Source organism: Vulpes lagopus, chromosome 17 (genome assembly GCF_018345385.1).
Source record: "Vulpes lagopus strain Blue_001 chromosome 17, ASM1834538v1, whole genome shotgun sequence".
Classification (NCBI taxonomy): domain Eukaryota; kingdom Metazoa; phylum Chordata; class Mammalia; order Carnivora; family Canidae; genus Vulpes; species Vulpes lagopus.
This window is the reverse complement of record NC_054840.1, coordinates 18,903,259-18,923,367: the sequence shown is the minus strand read 5'-3', so window position 1 is coordinate 18,923,367 and position 20,109 is coordinate 18,903,259. Positions and strand designations below refer to the sequence as shown.

At 36.6% G+C, this 20,109-nt stretch overlaps 1 protein-coding gene across 1 annotated transcript in view; it reads left to right on the top strand.

Moving 5' to 3' along the window:
• The window catches only part of CCDC50 (coiled-coil domain containing 50), a gene marked incomplete at its 5' end in the record, with an annotated part of 74,384 nt that overhangs the window by 36,236 nt on the left and 18,039 nt on the right, over window positions 1-20,109 (top strand). The window contains 3 exons of the mRNA XM_041731647.1: window positions 547-637; window positions 9,208-9,325; window positions 13,601-14,128. Coding sequence (XP_041587581.1) covers window positions 547-637; window positions 9,208-9,325; window positions 13,601-14,128 — 737 coding nt within the window. The remainder of the gene's footprint in view (window positions 1-546; window positions 638-9,207; window positions 9,326-13,600; window positions 14,129-20,109) is intronic.

Sequence of the window (20,109 nt, the reverse complement as noted above, 5' to 3'; positions counted from 1 at the left end):
CCTCTAAGTGATTCCAGTGATATTTAGTGAGCTCTCCCCCATTTGTTTCTGTGAACTCCATATCTTTATTTGGGTATTTGTGGACATTAATCTCAGAGTGTATGTTTCCTTTGCAGAATCTTGAGAAAACATGCCTCTTTGTAGAGTGGCCCCAGTATGGTGAGGTGATTCAGGAGTGCAGAAAAAGCATGGGACTTTCCATTGTAGTGTCTGGGGATCAGATTCTGGTTCTGGCGCTTATTTTCTCCATGATCTTAGGGAAGTGGTTTTATTACTCAGCCCCAGCCTCTTTTTTTTGTTTTTTCTGTAAGATGTAACAGTATCAAACTCTTTACATCACTATTGTGAGGATTAAATGATAGAAAAACGTACAGGGGCTTATAGTGAGTATTCAGTAAATTGTGTTATTTTTAGGAAAAATCATTTATTTTCTTTATTCATAGTTTTCTATGAAAACTAATATCTTTTCTTTTCTTTCTTTCTTTCTTTCTTTCTTTCTTTCTTTCTTTCTTTTCTTTTCTTTTTTTCTTTTTTTTTTTTTTTTAGTGAACAACAAGACTGTGAAATTGCTCAGGAAATCCAGGAGAAGCTGGCTATTGAAGCAGAAAGACGACGCATTCAGGAGAAGAAGGATGAGGTACAACTTAGATAATGCCCCTCTATCCTAGCCCAGAGGAGGCACTGCTTTCAGTATTCATAGGCTCAGGGTAGGGTTGCCAGGTGGGCAGCTGAGCTCTTGTCTTTGGGGTGCATAGTCTGAGTGTTGCCTTCCACAGACCACTGTTGATTGCCCCTTGATAACCTAATAAGTGAAATCTTAAAAGATAACGATAATTGAACGTAACATGTGAATTAGTCTCCTAGGACTGCTTTAACAAATGACCCTAAACTTGTTGGTTTAAGTCAGTGGGAATGCCAAAGATACAGATGCAGTGAAACGCCGGGACACTTGCACCCCGATGTTTCTAGCAGCAAAGTCCACAATAGCCAAACTCTGGAAGGAGCCTCGGTGTACATCGAAAGATGAATGGATAAAGAAGATGTGGTTTATGTATACAATGGAATATTACTCAGCCATTAGAAACGACAAATACCCGCCATTTGCGATGTGGATGGAACTGGAGGGTATTATGCTGAGTGAAATAAGTCAATCAGAGAAGGACAAACATTATATGGTCTCATTCATTTGGGGAATATAAATAATAATGAAAGGGAATAGAGGGGAAGGGAGAAGAAATGGGTGGGAAATATCAGAAAGGGAGACAGAACATGAGAGACTCCTAACTCTGGGAAACGAACTAGGGGTGGTGGAAGGGGAGGAGGGTGGAGGTTGGGGGTGACTGGGTGGTGGGCACTGAGGGGGGCACTTGACGGGATGAGCACTGGGTGTTATTCTGTATGTTGGCAAATTGAACACCAATAAAAAATAAATTTATTATTAAAAAAATAAATAAAAATTCAAAAAAAATTGCTATTGCTACTGAAAAAAAAAAAAAGACAGTGGGAATGTATTCTCTCAGTTCTCAGGCCAGAAATCTGAACCAAAGTTTTTGTGGGGCTTTGCTGCCTCTGGAAAAGATGATGCTTTTGCCCCTTCCAAGCTTCTAGTGGCTCCTGACAGTCTGGCATTCCTTGGCGTGTCACTGCGTCCCTACAGTCTCTGCCTCTATTGTCACATGGCCTTCTTCGCTGTATCTTTGTGTCCTCTTGTTTTCTTATAAGGAAACCACTGATTGGTTCTGGAACCCACCGTAGTCTAGCATGATCTTAACTAATGACATCTGTGAAGACCTTATTTTTGAATAAAGTCCTTTTCTGGGGTTCGTGGTAGAAATGAATTTTTAGGAGACACTCTTTGACCCAATACAGGCTGTATTCCTGTGGTCTTGAGAGGGAAAGCACAGACCTGAGCGTAGGCTGAACGGGAGTCAGTACATGTCATTGTGGGAGGTCACAAGCTGCCATTGCTCTCACTCTTCGTTGCTTCTGGCTTCACTCTTCTATGAGTTCTGCCTCAAAGAACTAATCTTTTGGATTCTGTGGATATTTTAAAATTGTATTGTTTTTAAAGCTGAAAATGACTAAAAGTATCAATAGTGGTTTGTTGGTAAGAAGACTTGAATTTGCAGTTAACTAACTTGAATTTGCCTTTGTGTTGGACTTTTAGCATACCTTACAAACAATTCCTTTTCATTGTGTATTGATTCTGCATCTGCCTTCTTTGAAACCAGTTGTGCTGTTCTTGGTCACAGGTTAAGGTTATATTAAAGAAGAAGATGATTTATAATTTTAATATTAGGATTGCCATAGATTTATTGTATGTATACTCAAATATTTTTCTGGGTTAAAAGGGGCACTATTAATAATTACATAAACTGGGCCTGTCCTGAGTACCAGCACATGCGATCATCCTGTTAAATAGGTGGGATGAGGGCCATCAGTGAAACTAGCCTGCATATACTGCTGCTCCCACAGAGCCATCCTTGTTCCTATAAGACTCCTTGTACTATGCCAGGTGAGCATGAGACACCTGGTATGTGTATATTTAGCTGTTTTTTTGTTTTGTTTTGTTTTGTTTGTTTGTTTGTTTTTTAAGAAACAAACCTTGATTTTGTAATAATCAGAACTGCAAGTAAGAATTAAGAATTCCCTTTTATCCTTCCTGTTATCAACACAGGAACTCTTTCTTACTACAGGATGTGTTGCCTCTCTGTAGTTAATACTTTGCTTTTAGGGATGAAACTGGGAACTGAAAGGAGTGATTATATTTTCTAAACAGGAAAGCTTTTATTTTAAAAATAACAGAGTAATGAACTTGGCTTCTTATAAATGCTACTGGTGTCCTGTGATTTTTTTTTTCTCCCATTCAGGAAAAACAGGGGAGAATGAAAAACCAAAACACTTTATTTAGGCATGTAGAATCTAAACAGTGATCATACTAAATAGTCTCATGGTAATACTATATAAAAGTAAGCAGTTTAGTGATTAATTCTTTTTCAGATGAAGAAATTAAAACTTGAAGAAGTCAGTGTCTGTTCCCCAGCTATAATAAGATGCCAGAGAAATGTCTCTATAGTTCAGGTCCTCTGACTGACCACTTCTGACACACATGACTGTGATTCAGTAGACAACATGTAACCTTTGGAGTCAGACTGCCCTGGGTTTGAATCTTAGCTTTTTAACTTTTGGCTGTGACTTTCGAATCTCACTTAACCTTGTAGAACCCAGGTTCCAAATTGGAGATAGCATGATAATTGTACAAACCCTGGAGGACTGAGTGAGATCATGTATGTAAGGCCTCTGAGACATATTAAGTGAATAATTTCTTTCTTTTTTACTTTCTTGCCATTTTTTTCCACATCCCTATGCCCTTTATAACAGCTCTTGTTTCTCTTACATAGAGATGTATGCCAAATTAGAAAGGGAAAAAATAAACAGGCTTAAGTATATTCCAGTCTAGTCTGATCTGAGTAGTCTTCATGCATTTCCTTGCCTTGATAGACCTCCCAGCTGACTTGCCCTCCACTGCTGTTTGACCTGGTGAAATGGCCCCATTCCCCAGTGTAGTGGAGAGAATTAAAGGATAAATTCAGTAGGGGAGATTTAGTGAGACTAACCTTAAAAACTATGTTCAGACTCTGACTTTCCAGCTGATGCCTTAGATTAGAAGATGCCTACCATGCTGAGTTGTTCTCTTAACAAAAGATAGGACTCTCAGCCCACTGGTATGTTACTAATATTAAATGAACAAGATTTGTAATAGTAAAGCTTATCATTGAAGGATGTATAATAATGCATATTTATTTATTCTAGTCCTGCAGAGGAGACTGAGACTGAGATGAGATAATAGTGGGGTTTTTCCGGCCAGCTCTTGAAAAAAATGTTGCCTGTTACTCATGAACTACTCTAATTCTTTTTAAATTTTTCTCCATTTATGCTCTTCTGTTTCCTTGTGGAGTCTGCTTAGCTAGTAAGTTCTTACTGAACAGCAGGGCTGTGGAAAATTCCTCTCTGGATTTTCACCCAGATCTCATTTTCAGAGATTTTTGGGGTCAACTCTCTTTAGTAGTTTATTACCCTTCAAACAACCAGATGTAGAATCCAAGGCCTCTTTTCTCTCGGGACAGAGTATTTTTCCTGCATAGCATTGTACATGAGAAGTTATACAATTCTGTGTGGGTGAATTAGCATTTCTAGCTTTGTTATGGTATAATTTTATTGTGCTTTTTAACACAGCACAGATGTAAGGCAACTAGCATTTCCATGCAGAGAGGCAGATGTAGAAAAGTTTTTTAAAAAAAGGAAGAAAAAAAAAGAAAGGAAGAAAAGAAGGAAAAAAAGAAAAAGAAAGATCTTTAGTATTGTTACCAGCATTGTAGCTTCCCCCTTCCTGCTTCTCCCTTACTTCCCCCTTCTTTTTCTTCTTTCTTTTTTTTCTCCCATCCTTCCTCCCTCTCTTCCTTCTTTTCAGCTTTTCTCCTTTAAAAAAGAAAAAAAACATTTTTACATCGTGTGACTATAGTAGTTCCATTTCTCCCTAGGCCTCTGTGGAAGCAGGGTTTTGTAGCCTTTGGGAATACTGGACTGTATGTGTTTGTAACTAAGAAAAGTGGACTAATTCCATTGGGATCATTCTCTTTGGTCACAGCATAAGCATTTGTCATTGTTGTTTCATAAAGCTAAGGAATGTGTTTAGTCGATTTAAGTAATTTTTAAATAAAACTCCTAAGCATGTGTGTGTGTGTGTGTGTGTTTAAATATCTATAGATATACATATATGTTTCTTTTGAACCTACGTCCAAATATATGTGAAATGTGCAACTATTTTAGGGAAACACTTTTTTTTTTTTCTTAAGGAAACATTAGCATGACCATATTATGAAAAGTCTGTGGCACTAGTCCAACAGTTTGAAGCCATTTATAATATGAACTGTTCAGGGATAAACTTAGTAACGAGTTTACATTAAAAATTAATCTAGTGTGAACCATGGTATTTTTTCATAACATTCTTAAAGTGATTAGAATTTCAATTCTAAAAGAATATTTATGTAAGTTGGTAATAATTAGAGCATACTTCAAATAGCAGTACATTTTAGCTACTAAAAGAAATGCCTTATGTTTTGGTACTTTAAAAATAAGATTATGCATATATGGCCAGAAAGGGGGAGTGAGTAGAAGGTTGTTGATTGAGAAGATTCTTCTCTCTTCTTATCTTGGTCATAGTGATGTTTTTACATCCATAGAATTGGTACATTGTTTTCCAGTCTTAAACCCTGCTGGAGAGTATACCTGTTCTGAGTTCCCTACTGAATTAGATGTTAATTGCTAGTTGATAAAGAAGTGTAGCAATCTAATGGAATGGGTTTCTTCTTTTCTCTTTCTGATAGTTATTTGATAATCACATTTTTAGATTTCCTTGATTGTTTTTATGCCAAAGATTTCCTAATTTTGAAACCTACTACCATTGAGGAATAGAAGTGGAAACTTTCAGGGGAGAAATAACCCTGATATAAAATCATATAAACCAAAAAAAAAAAATAGCCTAAGGAACCCAACATAATAGTTTAGTAATTTTTTTTAAAGATTTATTTATTTGAGAGACAGACAGACACAGAGTATGAGCAGGGGGTGAGGGTGGGGAGGCAGAGGGAAGAGATAGTGAATCCCAAGCAGACTCCCCCTGAGCATACGGCCTGGTATGCAGGGCTCAATCCTATTAGCCTGAGATCATGACCAGCTGAAGTCAAGAGTTGGAGTCAAGAGTTGGAGTCAAGAGTTGGACACTCATCCCACTGAGCCATCCAGGCGCCTCAATAGTTTAGTAATTTGTAATCTACTTGGGAATGATGTGTTAGGCTCTTCTGGGCTCCACTATGCCTTGTTTGTGATAATGCCTTTCTTAGAGCACTCACTTTTGCATATCTTAAATTATACTAATCATTTTGCTTCTAAAACTTAATAGGTAAGAACCTTGAGGATATTGACCACATATCCTGTTTCTCTACAGATCTGTAGGAGAATGTTTGGTCCATTGAAGGCAATTAGTAAGACTATGTTTTCATTAAAATGACTTGTTTTAGCATCTAGAGATCCTTAACTGTGTTCTGTCTTATGTTCATAGTTTAAAATTTTCAAGATTTGGATACCATAGTGAGTTTTCATCCCAATAAATGTATTTACTAGAAAGTCTTCTAATTATAGTTTTTTGTTTTGTTTTGTTTTTTCACATGAGCCCAAAGTAAGCCTACCTGATTAGTATGATTAATTAAAAAAATAATTTAAAATGACTTCAGAAGAGCTTATGAGTTCTTTTAGGTTTGTTTTCTCAAGTTATGTTTTATGAAACAGTAATTCCATTAGGTTTATACCTTTTATGTAAAAAAACTTTTTACTTAAAACAAATTTGAATATTTTTAGGTTATAGGAAGATGACAGGTTTCTTTTATCAAAGTTTTAAAATAATCTATTGTGCATTTCAAAGAGTTAGACGTAATACAGGCTTTCCATTGAATGCTTTGTGTTTCTTGGAGAACCTTTAGAGACGAGCATTCTCAGGAATAGAGCTTTGGAAATGCTGTTCTAGACTAACCTTTACAGGAAGAAAGCTAAGGACCAAGGAGCTTGTTTATGACTAAGCTGCACGCAGCAGCATTGTGACTAACTGAAATCTTCAGTTTGTTTCAGGGGAAGTTTTTTCTACTGAAATCACCTCCCTGCAGGCAGTGCACAGTGATGTTGCAAAGTAGGGAGGGGCCCGCCCTTGGACTAAGCCACAGCTCTAAGTCAATCACTGGTCTGTGAAGTCTATCCTTTCCCTCCTCAAGCCAGCAGCCTTTCCTCTCACCAAGTGGAAGCTTACTCAAAAAGGAGCTGAGAGCTTAAAAGAGCAACAGGTTTGGGTGCTAAGGAGCATAACTGTTTCTCTCTGATGAAAAGCACTTTCTTTGACTGGCTAATGCACGGTAAACAAGTGGCATCATCCTTGTTTCTTTCCTCCTTGTTCTTCACACTGAGAACACAGCTTGTTACCGTATATTCATCAGGATGAAGTTCAGTAGCAAAAAAGCAATTATAAGGTCTCTAAAGCATAGTTTCGTTAAATCATTTATGCTGGCAGTTGGACCTGGTAATTTTCCTGTTTATTTTTACTCAGTTACAGCAAGGGAAATTTCTTGTTTCCTCTAAAGCAAACCATTTGTAGTGTTAGGTACTCAGTAAACGTGATAGCTCAGGAAAGTTTTGCATTTTCTTCCTATTCTGCACTAAGAAGTATAGAGATTTGGGAAACTTTATTATAATAATAATAGCTTTGGGAGAACAGTTATCTGTCCTACTTGTCTCTCTTGAACTGATTGGTATATTACTTTATAAGATATCAAATATGATGAACCTGGTACAGGGGTTATATGTAGTAACAGATTTATTAAAATGATACATTAGGAAATTAAGACATTGGACTTTAAGATTGACTAGTAATGTGTCTGTATAGATATATGTATGTATAGAATATATAGATACAGATATGTATATGTATCTATAGGTATGCATGTGTATGTGTGTGTATATACATATATAGAGAGTGAAGATTGGGTAGTTAAGTAGCAGAGAGGTATGTACACCTTTCACAAAATTTTATGAGACACTTCCAGCATAGAAATCAGTTAGAGATAGTATGTTATTAGTATATTCATAAGCTTGAATTTAGGTATTCATTTAATAAAAAGGAAGATTTGTAAGGCCATTTTGATGATCATTGAAAGCTAAGTGTGTAGATGATCATTGCTGATTTACCTAGCTGCAGCATCCTTCATGTTTCTGCACTGACATGAAAGAAATTGATTCATTCAGATGAATTTTTTTGAAGTTTGCCTTCTAGTCTTCATATAGTCTTCATTTTGACTTATTTGGAAAATTGCAAAAGGGAGAGTAGTAATGAATTCTTGCTTGAAAATTTATATCAACATTTAAACACTTCTTGTCTTATATAAGTACTTAGTGTAAATAGAAAGTAAGCACCTTAAACTACCTATGATTATTATCATTTTTCACCAGTGAATGCTATTGCATATTTGTGTGATAGTTAAGAATCTGGTGAAGCTAGGGACCTTCTTTCCAAAAGAATGTACATGGAACAAAGTTTATGTGCTGTTTTGTGGGGCTTTCATAGAAATGAGCTTCAGTTTCAGAACACTGTCACTGGCTAGCTCAAAACCTTTAGTAACCCTTCATCCCTTAAACTGTAGACTCCAGACTTCTTGAGATTGTGTGTTAAGGACTGCCTGTGATCCAGTGTCAGAGTGTTTTTCCAGCCTCATCTTTCTCTTTAACACCGTATCTCCTGTGTTCTAATGGACTGTTGGTTGTCACCCAGTTAAAACATTCATATTTTTTCTGAGGTTGTTCTCCCTCCTTACTTTGCCTATTGGAATCCAGTTCTTTATTCAAAACCTAATGCAAATGCAAAGACTTGCCATAATTAACTTCAGCAGAAATGAGATTTGCCTCTTTTATACTCACATTGACATTTTTACCCTCTTATTAAGGGATTTGTGATTTAATTGTATTGTAGTTATTTGCATATACCTTTGTTTTCTTACAATGATGGTAATCTCTTGGGAGGCAGGATCAGAATGTTACTCATCACTCAGTAACTGCTAAAAACTTGCATGAAAATGAAGCAAAGGGGAGACAGAATACTGTTTTTTTTTTCTTTTTCAGTGAAAACAGTGGTATTCTAATGAAAAGCTAAATCAGAATCAGCTAAAGAATTATAAAGCTTTAAAATTAAATTATACATATGATTTATAAAGTTTCATAGATTATTGCTTTCTTCTCCATGCAGACTTACTGAATCATAAACTGGAAAAAGGGCCCACAAATAAGTATTTTTAAAAATCTGTTGTGTAACCAGCTTTAGGAATACTAGATTTGTATGACTCCAGATTTGAGTTAGACATAAATTTTGATTTTTTTTAAACCTTTCTTGTTCATCTGGATCATACACTGCTCCTGTTGAGCAGTTATCTATGGTGTTTGAATGGCATGAGCTCAATGCCAGGAAGTCTGGAAAGCTATGGACAGAATCCACAAAAGCTTGGCAATGGAATGTCAGACCACTGACTTAGAGGGCTACTGGATGGAATCTGTTTCATTATAAAAGGTTTCATTCTCTGGTAATATTGATTAGTGTTCTGTCTGTTTTTGCAGGACATAGCTCGCCTTTTGCAAGAAAAGGAGTTACAGGAAGAGAAAAAGCGAAAGAAACACTTTCCAGAGTCTTCTGGATCCAGTGCTTATGGAGATAGTTACTATTATGAAAATGGAGGTAACAATGGCTACATTATGACTTACTCTGTCTTTAGACTCAACCATAAGACACCCCTTTAAATTGGTAAAGTGACCTCAGGGCCCATAAGGATTTGTGGCCAAATTCTCTCTGAATCTATTGAATTCATCAGTTCCTTAGTTGAATAATCAGAGCCATTTTTATGGCTATTAAAACAATTGTGATTTTGTAAGATTTGACATGCATTCTGTTGTGCTATAACCACTTGGAATGCTGTACTACATTCTAAACACATAAACTGGGCTGTAAAAAGTGGGGGTGTGTCTCTGGGCTTGATCTTTCTCAAGGAGTCTGGACAGAATGTCCGAAGCAGCAAAGTGCCATGAATGATGAAGATGGTACACCATACATCAGTTGGGTAATAAAACTTTTCCCCATGCCTCTTGTATTTCAAAAATAGGCCAATAACTATGTGTGTTGATGACAAAATTAAATTCTAAGATTCTGCATTCATTATTTACCCTTGATACTTTCTTGCTATTTGATTGCCATATAGAAAAATTCCTGAGGGAGAAGTCCCTTCTGAATTTCTCTACTCTAGTGCTTGCTTTTGCAGTGTGGTGACAGCAATGGTATTGTGGTGGCAATTGTGGTACTGGTGATTCTTTATCTTAAAAGTGTGTTGGGAAATGAGTATTTGCAAATATTGTTCTGCCTTTTTAAAAGATCTGTCAAAGGAGAAGATATTCCCTATAATTCTAATGTCAGTATTTATTGTAGTTCAGCTTGGAGACCAAGCTTAGGGTAACAAGTAACACCTAAAGCAGTTCCTAGAAAGTAATAATATCAAGGTCAATGATCCCAAAGGCCCTTGTGAGCTAATTATCAATTATTTCTGTATAATTTCATAGTAAAAGGTAAATAGGTATTTGTCTTTGATGAGCAGAATGCAAGGTATGCATACATAGATGCTAGGATTATTACAGTTGAGTACAATCTTGCCCAGTCACGCTCTAAATTTATTGTTCTCAGTAGAGCTCCTTTCTATTGCATAGTAAGTGGTTTGATTCCCTGTGGTTTGATGTGCTTTTCTTCCATATGTAAAATGCTCAGCTCTTTTTTGATAGTCACTTTCTATATGCTGATTTTTCTAATGAAATTGTGTATTACATCATTTAAAAAGAAAAAAAAAATATCACCATATATTTCTGTGCTAGAGACCAGAAGGTCAAGAGTTTATTCTCCAGTTTTAATTAAAAGCTTAGAAATGTGCTCTGGTGTTTTCCATTTGTTTTTATATTTATTTCTGCTCTGGAATAGTTTTCACTGCAAATAAAAGTAATGACTTAAAACTATTAAGTCTATAAAAACATTAGGATGGCAAGTAATTAAGTATACTAAAGTATTAATTTTGGACTTCCTCTATTAAAACCTTAGACTAATTTCAGTCGGGACTGAAATCTGGTGGTTTTAACCAGAGTGCTGTCATCCCTCTAGGACAGGAGACTATGTTAAGAATTTAGTAGTTTTTCAAGGACACCTTTTAAGGTGTAAAAACAAAAACAAAAATGTGATGTCATGATCTCCTGAGCCATATTCATGTAAATATTAAAATTCCTCTTCAGGTGTTGTTCAGAGTTTATAGATTGCTGAACATGTGTGATCCTCATTCATTTACCTTTGAGTTAGACAAAGTTGCGTTCCACAAAAACCACACTATAATTCAGCTCTTACCCACAAAGTAATCCTTGTGTCCTTTGCAGTAGTCTTTTCCCAACACATAAGGATATTCTTTAATTGTATTTCCCTCTATATGTATACTATGATTTTTGCCTTAATTATGTAATAATTACAGTAGGTCATTACAGAAGTGCTCTTCTTTTTAGCTTTTATTTTACTTAAGCTTTAATCTTAAAAATGATCATTTATTGATTTTCTGCAAATCTGAAATTATCTAAAACATCTGTCAGATTTATATTAGTTGAAATGGTATGTCTTACTCATTCGTGAATCCATGTTTTTCTTTCAAAGCCATACCTGTATCATAGGCATATTAAGTAATTTTTTTTAAGTCATGGTCTTTGGAATTATAAGACCTTGATTCAAGTTGCATCCCTTCATTAGAACAATTGCAGTGTTGAAGCTATCTACTATAATCATGCTAAGGCTTTTTCTCATTTGTAAAATATATATTTTAAAAATACATCCTGCACCTGGATGTTGAGAAGATCACCATAAATAATGTTATTTTGGCGAGGACTTCAAGTACTATTGTTTATACATATATCAATATTATGTGTGTATAACAATATCTTACATATCTAAACAAAAATCATCTTATTTTGAAAGAAAGACATGGAAACATACAGATAAAATGTGTACATAAATATGTATGTGTGTATATAAATGTAGGTATTGGCTATAAGGAAGTTAATTATATTTGCCAAATAACTTGGCCTCAAGAAACATAGAAGTCTCAGTCCTTAACTGGACAGAGTTCAGAGTTTCAAAAGATTAAAACAGATTCCCCTTCCCCAGTCTCTTTCCTTTCCCAGGTTTAAAGATAATCACAAGTGAACTAGACAAATGTTTTTTTTTTTTTTTCTCCTGTCAACTCTAATACAAATATAGTGACAGCTCTATTCTAATTCTTGGAGCATAATTACCTAAAATAGAAGTACTAATATCAGTTAACTTTTTAGAAGGGATTAAAAACAACAGAACAATCATAGCTTCACATATCCATGTCAGAAACAAAGCTCTGCTTGTTTTTGGGGGGCTAGAAGGCAGACTTCATTCATGCAGCTCTCTGTGGGAACACTGGTATTAACACTAAACCATTGTTCCCTGGATGTGGTCATCATTTAAGTAGCAAGTCAATATTGTATTAATAATTCATAGCAGTAGTCAATTGCTTCTTTCTCAATCGTCAAGATACGCTTAAAATAATAGTTATTATTTAATAATAATTATTATTCTGTTTCACTTTCTTTTATGTAAAAAATAAATTTAACAAAAAATTCTGCAGATAATTTTGTAAACTTCCGAGATGACAGATTTTAATTTGGATGTCATCTTTGAAGGATATTTCCTTTTCTCCTGGAAAGCTCAAGATGAAGCAATTTGAAGTTTTTGAGATGCTTTATGGCATTAATGATACATTTAGTACATATCTCCCTTTCCTTCTTTCCTTTATTAGATTAACAACAAATTAAAAAAAAAAAGAAACAAAAACCCGAAAAATTAAGAAAATGTATAGTCCATATGTTCTCTACATCCCATCAAATTGGGGTAGCTGGTTCAAATGCAATTTAGCAAGTGTGTAATTTCAACAGGGAACATAGCTAATTTAGCAGTTTTCTATGGATTTAGGATGTCTTTTTTATTACAGAATATACTGAGAGTCTTAGAAAGTGTTAAAATAAACGTGCCTTGCAAAGTGCATAGTAATATCCTTCCTTCATTTTCATCATATATTTTGCTTCAGTGGGACCTGACCAAAGCACCCTTCTGTGCTGTTTTTGAAATTTGTGTACATTTAGGACTTGTATATTTAGCACACACTGTATTTTTATACAGAGAATATAATATCAAAATTTTTTGAAATGAATGTAGGGATGGAAGTGACTCCTTTTTCTATATTCTGTTATGGCATACTATTTTAATTTTTTCCTCTACCAAAGTTAAGGAAGTTTGGGATCAGAATTTATCTACAGAGAACAGGGTCATTTACTCAAAATTCTCTACTCCAGTTCTCTTCCACATTGAACTGTGCATGGCTGGGAGAAAGTAGGGAAATATAAAATCTGGGTCATTTACCTGAACTAAACGGATACTAGCACATCCTGATAGAGATGTATTGTCATTTCCAATAAGAATATTTGAAAGCCTCTTCTAGAAAGCTAGTTATTACCAAGCTTGGTTGTTTTCTGTTTTATGACTCCCTGAACTCCCCACAGTAACTCCAAATTGGTTTTATAAGTAGAATTTAACATTTGATGGCTGTGATTTTTGTTATTGGCAAATATTAAAGTACTATATTAACTCTCCTAATGATAATCAAGTTCCTTTCAGATTTATTTCACATAATTTTAGTCTTTTACATTTTGATTGTGTACCCAGAATCCTTCATGTATGCACAAACCATTCCAATAAATGCCTGTCCCCTTTTTTTCATTTTGTTAAGTTGAAAAAGTAGTCTTTTCCATTTTAAAATACATTAAGCTTGGGCCCTGTCTTTCCTGCATAGTAAGTTCATACTCTCATTAAGTTAACCTGCGTTTCTATTTTTCACATCCCTCCACTTCCACTCAGACCAGCCACAGTCAAGGAGGGCAAGGGAATTGGGTTCTGGAGTCTCAAGGTCATGTAGGCTCCAAAGTGATGGAAACATTGTGAAGCAAAGGAACAAGAAACTCAAACATCCAGTGGAGAACTTGGAAGAACTAGAAGATCATTGTTCATCAGGGAAATTTCTGTCATCCCGTAGCTTGGGCACATTGAGGGCCAATCCCCAAATTGACATTGAGCAGCGTGAAAGGAAACGGTCTGACCATGAGAGACGTCGGAGACCTCCGCTCCCCAAGATCAGTGGTGAGGTGTTTCTGAGTACTGGATTTGATGACGGGGAGGCTCACAGTAGCCATCGAACTTGGAATTGGGAAAAACAATCCAGACACCAAGACCGGCTTTCACCCAAGTCTTCACAGAAAGCAGGGCTTCATTGCAAGGAAGCTGTATATGGGAGGGACAATGGGCAAGGGGAGCACAGAGAAAGGAAGCACAGGCCCAGGACCCCTCCCTTCCCAGAGAGTGAGGAACAGCTCCAACTCCATGACACAGGTAATGAAGGACAGTCGCCTTGAAAAGTCCTCGTATCACATATATGCATACAAGCAAATATATTTGATAAGCATCTTAAGCAACCTCTTCTTTCTCTCTAGTCTGTACTGGTGGCTTTAAAATAAATCCTGGAGCCAAACATTATAAAAGGTATCTACTTAGTATCAAGCGTGTAAGAAAAGAAAAATATTTGTACCTTTCTCCTACTGCCTTCTAAGAAAATATACCAGTTCTTTGCAGAGATTTCCAGCTCCAGAGTGCAGTGAGGTGCCCATCCCAGATACAGTTCTTCATTCGCCGAGACCATATACCAGAAATTCCGATACCAAATCAAAGCTCTTGAGTTTCTGGTTGTAAGTCAGATATGTTGATACTGTCATCATAGTATTTGCCTGACTAGAGAACCACCCAGGCTGGAAGTACCAGCTTCTCTTGATCTCATCTGTAAAGTGAGAGATTGGACAGGCATTCTCTTATAGCAGCAGATTTCTAATTGTGGGCCTTAGGCTTTTTTTTTTTTTTTGTCAGAATCAACTAGGCTGTTTCCAAATGAGGCAACTTTCTGGATCTCACATATATGATCATTTCTGTAGTTTTTCCTGGTGATTTGGACTTGTTTTAGACCTGTGCTTGAAGTTGGAAGACTGTTGCCTTAAGTTCCTTTCTAAGGTCTAACCATGTTCGGCTTTAAGGCTGCAATTGATGTTCTGAAATGACAGTATTGGGTATGTTCTTAGCGTTTGTTTGAAATGAAGTGAATGTTAGATTTGAGCCTCAAATTTCTGGTCTCTGAGGCTTAACTGATGTTCTTCAGTGACACAGTACTGTGTTTCTCATTTTTATCTGGAAACTGCTGTGGTGCTGTTTTCCTTGTGGCTCTACCACTGTAAGTCATAATTAGACCATACTCCCCTCCCTGGTTCTATTTTACTTTCCTGAAGTTTTAAAGACATGCAGGAGTTATTGAGCAGTACCACGGAGGTATCTGTTCTTATTTCCATCCTTTTTACTGCCCATCCAAACTCTACTTCTGGGTCTGGAAACTGTTTTTTGGGTTACAGATTCGGATCGATACAGTTGGTTTCTTCTATCAGGTTATCTCTTCCTGTGATGTTAGTCATTTAAGTTATTAAAAGACTTGGTAATAAATAAAATGAAAATTTGGTATTGAGTATCTGCCAAAAATATTACTACCTCAGGCTTTATGTTCAGGGATATATGCTTGAATCTGAGCCTCAGAGGGTTTACTAAGTCAAGCCAGAAAGTAGAATGAATGTAAACAAACATTTGGAAATTAGATATACTTTGAACAAAGAGTAGAGGAGGTGGTGATATAATCTATCTATAATAAGTTATACTTATTAGACATGTAGAAATGACATGTAGAAATGTAGACATGTAGAAATGTAGAAAGACATGTTGGAGTCCTAACATGGGGGAGAATTGTACCTGCCTCTACATTTCTGATTCTGTGATTCTGACGTCTTGTGTGTTCTGAGGGCTGGTTTATATGGCTTTTAATTATATGTGAGTCTCAACACAGGCTTAGGAAGGGTAAAATTGATAGGAAATCAAACACTGATTCACAACACTCCTACTGGAATTGTGGGCAAACTCCCCCCTCACCCCCCAGTGGTTTAAAAAACAATGTGGCTAGGCAAGTACTAAATTGGCTATAACATAGCTGCTAATCTATCATTCTGTATTCAACTTTACAGATGTTACCTTCCTAGAGACCTTAGGCATTTGCTTTTGTGACCCCTAGAATAGAAGATTACATTAAAATGCAGTTATTAAATACTGGTGTCTGTTCTTGTTTTTGTAAAGGCACAGTTCTTAAAGTTGTTAGCAGAGGCCAAAGTTTTATTTAAGTTAGTAATGAAAAAACTCGCAGGATGACAAAGAGCTAGTTGTAATGGAATTTGCATAGTACGTTGAAAGAGAAATGCAAAATACAGTTGCTAAATTAAATATAAGATTGGTTAACTTTCTAAAGAACAGTAAAACCCTATCTCCTCTGAGGGTGACTTCTCTAATGAGCTATTAAATCATAACAGCGTATTATTTCCTGCAGGTTAACTTCCAACCTCTTAGGGCCATAAAACTTTTGTATCTTTCTCCTGTGACATTCCCCAAGCTTCAGACTGGCATATTAAAAAATATTCTTGCATGATATCCAAGAATCTATCAGTCATGATTTTACCTTATCCCAGGCTTGGGATAGGTGTGTCTTAAATATCAGTACTTCTAATAATTTTAGCTTATTTGTTGAGAATTTAAAGGTAAGGTTTGCATATGTTTGTTGGAGGAGGTTCTTGTGTCCTTAAACTGGAGAAGATGAACAAAAGAAGACAAACAAAGATTAGATTAAGAATTGAATGTGGAGGGGCGCCTGGGTGGCTCAGTCAGTTAAGTGTTCAACTCTTGATCTAGCTGAGGTCATGATCTCAGGATCATGAGATCCGGCCCCACATCAGACTCTGTGCTGAGTGTGGAGCCTGCTTAGGATTCTGTCTCCTCCTCTCCTTGCCTTCTCCCCCCACCCTCGATTCCCCCCCCCCTTCTTTCTAAAAGAAAAAATAATTGAATGTGCAACTGTTACATATGGCTCACTTGATCTTTTTTTTTTTTTTTTTTAAGATTCTATTTGAGAGGGAGAGAGAGTCCACAAGTAGGGTGAGGGGATGGGTTTTGAGGGAGAGAGAGAAGCAGATTCCCTGCTGAGAAGAGAGCCCTACTCCAGACTCTATACCAGGACCCTGGATTCATGACCTGAGCCAAAGGCAGGAGCTTACCCAACTGAGCCATTCAGGCTCCCCTCACTTGATCTTTTGAAGGCTAGTTTTTGGATTGTTTGGGCTATTAAGATGAGAGCAGCCATTCTGTTAGTTTCCTTCAACTAACTTTTTAAAATTTTTGAAGCATCTCTGTTTTCTATAATGAAATGTACAGGCTTACAATATAGTATGTGAAGTTCTTATTTAAATAAGCTCTTTACCTCTGGTACAGAGCATACTACATTTAGTGAGCAATTTTGCCAGTCCAGAAATCTAACATTTTACCCTATGAGATTTTATGCTTGTGAGACATGTAAATTCCAGTGGTATACAGTAGTTCAAATAAACTGTTTCCCCACTAGATATTTGGGATTTAGAGAGATATTACCTCAAATACTCATTAATCATTCATTCATTCATTCATTCATTCATTCATTTATATTGAGGTATAGGTAACATATAACATTATATTTGTTTCAGGTGTACAACATAATGATTCGATATTTGTGTATATTGCAAAATGTTCACAGTAAGTCTGGTTAATATTCATCACCATATATAGGCACAATTTTTTTCTCTTGTGATGAGAACTTTTAAGATCTACTCTCTTAGCAACTTTCAGATATGTAGTACAATATTATTAACTGTAGTCACCATGCTTATTTATTTTATAACTGGAAGTGTGTTCCATTTATCCCTCTTCACCCATTTTGCCCATTCCCTACCCTCTGCCTCTGGCAACTACCAGTCTGTTCTCTGTATCCATGAGCACTTTTTTTTTCCTTTTTTTTTTTTAATGATTCTCTATATAAATGAGATCATAAAGTATTTGTTTTTCTCTGGCTTATTTCACTTAGCATAATGCTGTCAGGGTCCCTCCCTGTTGCAAATGGCAAGATACCCTTTTTTATAACCGAATAATATTCTACTGTATAAATACCACATTTTCTTTATCCATTTATATGTCTTTTAATAATAAATTTATTTTTTTTTGGTGTTCAATTTGCCAACATACAGAATAACAGCCAGTGCTCATCCCGTCAAGTGCCACCCTCAGTGCCCGTCACCCATTCACCCTCACCCCCCACCCTCCTCCCCTTCCACCACCCCTAGTTCGTTTCCCAGAGTTAGGAGTCTTTATGTTCTGTCTCCCTTTCTGATATTTCCCACACACTTCTCCCTTCCCTTATATTCCCTTTCACTATTATTTATATTCCCCAAATGAATGAGACCATATAATGTTTGTCCTTCTCCGATTGACTTACTTCACTCAGCATGATGCCCTCCAGTTCCATCCACGTTGAAGCAAATGGCGGGTATTTGTCATTTCTAATGGCTGAGTAATATTCCATTGTATACATAAACCACAGCTTCTTTATCCATTCATCTTTCGGTGGACACCGAGGCTCCTTCCACAGTTTGGCTATTGTGGACATTGCTGCTAGAAACATCGGGGTGCAGGTGTCCCGGCGTTTCATTGCATCTGTGTCTTTGGGGTAAATCCCCAGCAGTGCAATTGCTGGGTCGTAGGGCAGGTCTATTTTTAATTCTTCGAGGAACCTCCACACAGTTTTCCAGAGTGGCTGTACCAGTTCACATTCCCACCAACAGTGTAAGAGGGTTCCCCTTTCTCCACATCCTCTCCAACTTTTGTGGTTTCCTGCCTTGCTAATTTTCCCCATTCTCACTGGTGTGAGGTGGTATCTCATTGTGGTTTTGATTTGTATTTCCCTGATGGCAAGTGATGCGGAGCATTTTCTCATGTGCATGTTGGCCATGTCTATGTCTTCCTCTGTGAGATTTCTCTTCATGTCTTTTGCCCATTTCATGGTTGGATTGTTTGTTTCTTTGCTGTTGGGTTTAATAAGTTCTTTATAGATCTTGGAAACTAGCCCTTTACCTGATACGTCATTTGCAAATATCTTCTCCCATTCTGTAGGTTGTCTTTTAGTTTTGTTGACTGTATCCTTTGCTGTGCAAAAGCTTCTTATCTTGATGAAGTCCCAATAGTTCATTTTTGCTTTTGTTTCTTTTGCCTTTGTGGAGGTATCTTGCAAGAAGTTACTGTGGCTATTGTTGCCTGTGTTCTCCTCTAGGATTTTGATGGAATCTTGTCTCACATTTAGATATTTCATCTATTTTGAGTTTATCTTTGTGTATGGTGCAAGAGAGGGGTCTAGTTTCATTCTTCTGCATGTGGATGTCCAATTTTCCCAGCACCATTTATTGAAGAGACTTTCTTCCAATGGATAGTCTTTCCTCCTTTATCGAATATTAGATGACCATACATTTCAGGGTCCACGTCTGGGTTCTCTATTCTGTTCCATTGATCTATGTGTCTGTTTTTGTGCCAGTACCACACTGTCTTGATGACCACAGCTTTGTAGTACAACCTGAAATCTGGCATTGTGATGCCCCCAGCTCTGGTTTTCTTTTTTGAAATTCCCCTGGCTATTCGGGGTCTTTTCTGATTCCACACAAATCTTAAAATAATTTGTTCTAACTCTCTGAAGAAAGTCCATGGTATTTTGATAGGGATTACATTAAACGTGTAAATTGCCCTGGGTAACATTGACATTTTCACAATATTAATTCTGCCAATCCATGAGCATGGAATATTTTTCCATCTCTTTGTGTCTTCCTCAATTTCTTTCAGAAGTGTTCTATAGTTTTTACGGTATAGATCCTTTACCTCTTTGGTAGGTTTATTCCTAGGTATCTTATGCTTTTGGGTGCAATTGTAAATGGGATTGACTCCTTAATTTCTCTTTCTTCAGTCTCATTGTTAGTGTATAGAAATGCCACTGATTTCTGGGCATTGATTTTGTATCCTGCCATGCTACCAAATTGCTGTATGAGTTCTAGCAATCTTAGGGTGGAGGCCTTTGGGTTTTTTATGTAGAGTATCATGTCATCGGCGAAGAGGGAGAGTTTGACTTCTTCTTTGCCAATTTGAATGTTGATGGACACTTTGGTTGTTCCCATGTCTTAGCTTTTCTATATAATACTGAAGTGAACATGGGGTGCATATATATTTTTGAGTTAGTGTTTCTGTTTCTTTCAGAAAAATACCCAAAGGTGGAATTGCCAGATCACATGGTAGTCCTATTTTAAATTTTTTGAGGAAGCTCCAAATTGTTTTTTGCATAGTGGCTGTTCAGTTTACATTGCCTTCAACAGTACATAAGGGTACTGCCGTTTCTC